General features: G+C 38.1%; 1 protein-coding gene across 1 annotated transcript; it reads right to left on the reverse strand.

Moving 5' to 3' along the window:
* Positions 1-1139: 1139 nt before the first annotated feature.
* LOC140163620 (uncharacterized) lies at positions 1140-1535 on the reverse strand. Its single transcript, XM_072186935.1, has one exon. It carries the CDS (start codon positions 1533-1535, stop codon positions 1140-1142), a length of 396 nt encoding a protein of 131 aa, XP_072043036.1.
* Between the last annotated feature and the right edge of the window lie 2461 nt (positions 1536-3996).

A 3996-nucleotide genomic window follows, 5' to 3' on the forward strand; every position in this document is an offset into this window, starting at 1 on the left:
ATGAATATGCAAATTAGTGACGTCATCGCATGAATATGCAAATAAATGACGTCATCTCATGAATATGCAAATAAATGACTTCATCTCATGAATCTAAATAAATGACGTCATTGCATGAATATGCAAGTAAATGACGTTATCTCATGAATATGCAAATAAATGACGTCATCTCATGAATATGCAAATAAATGACTTCATCTCATTAATATGTAAATAAATGACGTTATCGCATGAATATGCAAATAGTAAGTAAGATAGCAAGTAGTTCGTCAATGCGCTATCTACTGCTGATAACAAGTAGTTCATCAATGCGCTATCTACTGCTGATAGCAAGTAGTTCATCAATGCGCTATCTACTGCTGATAGAAAGTGTGTTTTGTGTTTCTGACCAAATTAACCTCATATTTTGCCATTTTAACCTAAAAAGTGCCAATTTTTTGCGCGCTTCGTGCGCATTTATTCCACTTTTGTACCATATTTCACCAGTTTAGCTTCAATATGGCAAATTTTTTGCGCGCTTCGAGCGCATTTGTACTATAAACTGATTTTGTTGCCAAACTGTGCCCCCCTTAAAATTTGTCTTTCCCCCTTTGCACTCCCTATAATAATTAAAAAGCACACAAGATAATTTTCAACCTGCAGCAGAATAATATACAAAGCAGGAACCAAAGTCAATGTTCAAATGATGAAGTTTGCACAAAAAATAATATTAAAATAAATCATTGTCGAACAGATATGTCTTCAAAGCCGATTTGAACTGAGATATAAAGTCTATATTGCGCGGATATGAATGGGCAGCTGATTCCATAATTTTTGAGCTGATACCGAAAAACCACGATTGCACCACGATTGCTGACGATTGCCATAATGTAGATGTGCGTGTGGAACCGAGTGGAGGTGGTTTGTGCAGACGTTGAATTGAACAACGTAGACCGTGGCTTGTAGATGGATACCAGGTCAGCAAGGTATAGAGGTGCAAGTCCGTGGATAATCTCGAATGTCAAGAGAGGAGTTTTAAACATTACCCGTTTGTGTATATCGGCAACCAATGGAGTTAACAAAGAAAGGGACTCATGTGAACGTGACCTCTAACACAGGTGACTAGCCGAGCCGCGGCGTTTTCGACTCTCTGTAACCTATCAAGTTGTAATGAGGAAGTCCGTAACAGACGCCTGGTTGAGGTAGTTTCTCAGCTTACCGATGTTGTAGAGAGCAAACGAGGCACTACGACAGATGCTGCTTACATGCTGGGACAGAATCATGTGATCATCGATGATGACGCCCAGATTCTGTGCAGTAGAAGAAGCAGATACATTTACATCACCCACACACACTGTGACGCTGTCAATATCATCATGAATCGAGAAGTGAGGTGGAAGATCCGGGAGGATCTCGGTTTTGTTGTCATTGAGCATGAGCTTGTTGGTGATCATCCAACTTTTGATGGCACTAATACAACGTTCGATGTCGGCGATACTGGTGTGTGACTCATCAGATCTGAAGGTAAGGTACTCTTGCGTGTCATCAGCGTACATCATGGCAAAAAAATTAGCTCATTTAATTTTTAGATATTTTTTTATAAATATTTTAAAATATTTTAAAAGTGTAAAAAATGCATGTGTGGGGAATAGCGAAGTTTGGGTTTGACAGATAAATGAATGTCATAAACCGTAAAAACTCGATAGTTAGCATATGTGCTTTAAAGGCCCATTCAGTGATTTGCTCATCCGGACGATCGTAAAAATCATCAAAATTCAGATTTTGGTACCTTTGTAATTGGCATAGATGTGCTAACATAGCCTGCTAGTGGTTCGGTCGAAAGCCGTGTATTTTAGACAAAATAAATCATTTGCATGATTCTGGACTTTTGATACTGACAGTACAAAAGTCCGACTCGAGATCGAAAGAAGCTCACTCTCCACATACCAACACGCGTTGCGTATTGTTTCTACTACTTATTACATCAGTAGCTACTATTTTAAACAAAATACACAATTTTAACTGTTTTTCATATTTGAATTGACCGTTAGTTTGCCTCGGGGACCTAACTGACCTTTATTGCTTATTTTGTTTTCTACTACAAAAATTAAACGTCTGTTTTAAATCAATTTAGACTCTACTTCCCCGTGTTAGAAACACTGGACTAGGAAGTTTTTCCAGTCGATTGGTGGCGCACTGTACGAAAATCTCGATTTTCTCGAGTCGATCTGAGTTGAAGTAGAAAACCTTTCTAAAACTTCTGTTTTTGACTAATTTGTCGATGTATTCAGGGAAAAGTGGTTTAATGAAATTCTGTAGACTTATTCTTTATTTCTAAGCAACTCTGACAAATTTCCATTTTTTTTAATTTTCCTGTGAAATCACTGAAAGGGCCTTTAATACTATCGAGAGTTTTTAAAACATACTAACATGAAGCTTCAAGAGCCCCTTCCACAAAAGTGGTTTTGAGAAAATTATCGATACACATAGTAATATACGAACAAGTAAACCTGCAAATGTGTGCCTCAACCCAATTAGCTCAGTTGGTAAAGCGCCGGACTTTGGTTCATGTTTTCAAAAGTGCTCGATAGTAAACACACGATAGTAAGCACATATGCTAATTATCGTGTTTTTACGGTATGATCAACAAAATTGGCTGTTTTCATGTTTTCTGTCGCGCAATAGTTGACGGACTAGAACCAGGGATATCAAATCCCTGCTAAAATTACCACTCCATATAAGTGTACCGTGACACGTCATCTTCAGTAGATAGCTGACAGATACGACCAGGACATTTTACAATAACCCATTACACTACTCTATAGGCCTACATATCTCATATGAGAGCCGGGTATGGGAGAGGGTTGATTCTTGTTAATCTGCTGCACGACGGCCCTCTCCACCACCAAAATATTTCAGAACACGCTCTATTATTACGGATCATTTCACTCAAAAGGTCATGTTTTGCAGAACTGGATGGACCCAGTCGAGCCTGCACAAAATTGTACGATACATGCATACATGTATATACGCTATTCAACAATTAACAAGTTGAGGAGTATCACCGTAAGAGTAAGAGCCAAAGTTTGGGTAGATTTCGAAACTTAATGACTGTAAGGGCGTTTTCAAGATATCAGTGACTGCAAACTGGTTATCAAATTAAAACCGATGGAAGGTACAAATTCAAAAGTTGCAACCCTATTGATTTGTACATAATTATCATGATTATGTGAGTGCCAAGAGTTCCGCTCTCCGTCAACATTAACCATAGCAAGCCCCATTGCCCTTGGCACCATATGATTGAACATGTTGAAAGGGTTATTGTCATATGTACAAACCAATAGGGTGCAACTTTTGAATCTGTACCTTCTATCGGGTTTAGTTTCATAACTTGGTTATTTCTGCATCATTAGCTCTCAATGATATCTCAAATTAGAGAAAATATCCTTGCGGTCATTATGGTCACCTTGATTTTCGAAATCAACCCGCAGTTTGGCTATACAAGGTCATGATTCATGAACTGCTACTTGTTTATTGTACTGTAGTACATGATTGTTGATGGACTTAGCTGCGTCTTCGTGGATATCATCAGGAATAGTACTTCTTTACAAGAAGAGACAACGAAGCTGTCCTTTGCTAGGTACCTGTATAGGATCATTAGATACAGAACTGACATGTAGCCTAAAGAAAATTTAGGTTAACCAACACGATGTACGTTGATAGACAAACCAGGCGATTTGTAGTAACACCCGAGACAAGACGGGACAAGGAGTTGTTAATAAACATAATGACTATGAAGAATATAAAAATAAAGCGGATTTTATTACTTGCAGCATTTCTCTACGTTATTTTTCTTGCGTTACTGCTGATCCATGTTGACGGATATTTTTCCAAGTACCTGGACTTTTTTAATGGTTTAGAGGATACCACTAATATAAAAAGGAGATCTGCAGTTCATGTTTTAGCGAATAAAACGATTGGAACTACGTCAAATTTGACCGTCGGCCATGCTATTGC

This window comes from Amphiura filiformis, chromosome 11 (assembly GCF_039555335.1).
Source record: "Amphiura filiformis chromosome 11, Afil_fr2py, whole genome shotgun sequence".
In the NCBI taxonomy this organism is placed as follows: domain Eukaryota; kingdom Metazoa; phylum Echinodermata; class Ophiuroidea; order Amphilepidida; family Amphiuridae; genus Amphiura; species Amphiura filiformis.

Excerpts from the sequence above, each read along its gene's own strand:
- LOC140163620 (XM_072186935.1), bottom strand. The coding sequence starts at position 1,535 with ATGTACGCTGATGACACGCAAGAGTACCTTACCTTCAGATCTGATGAG.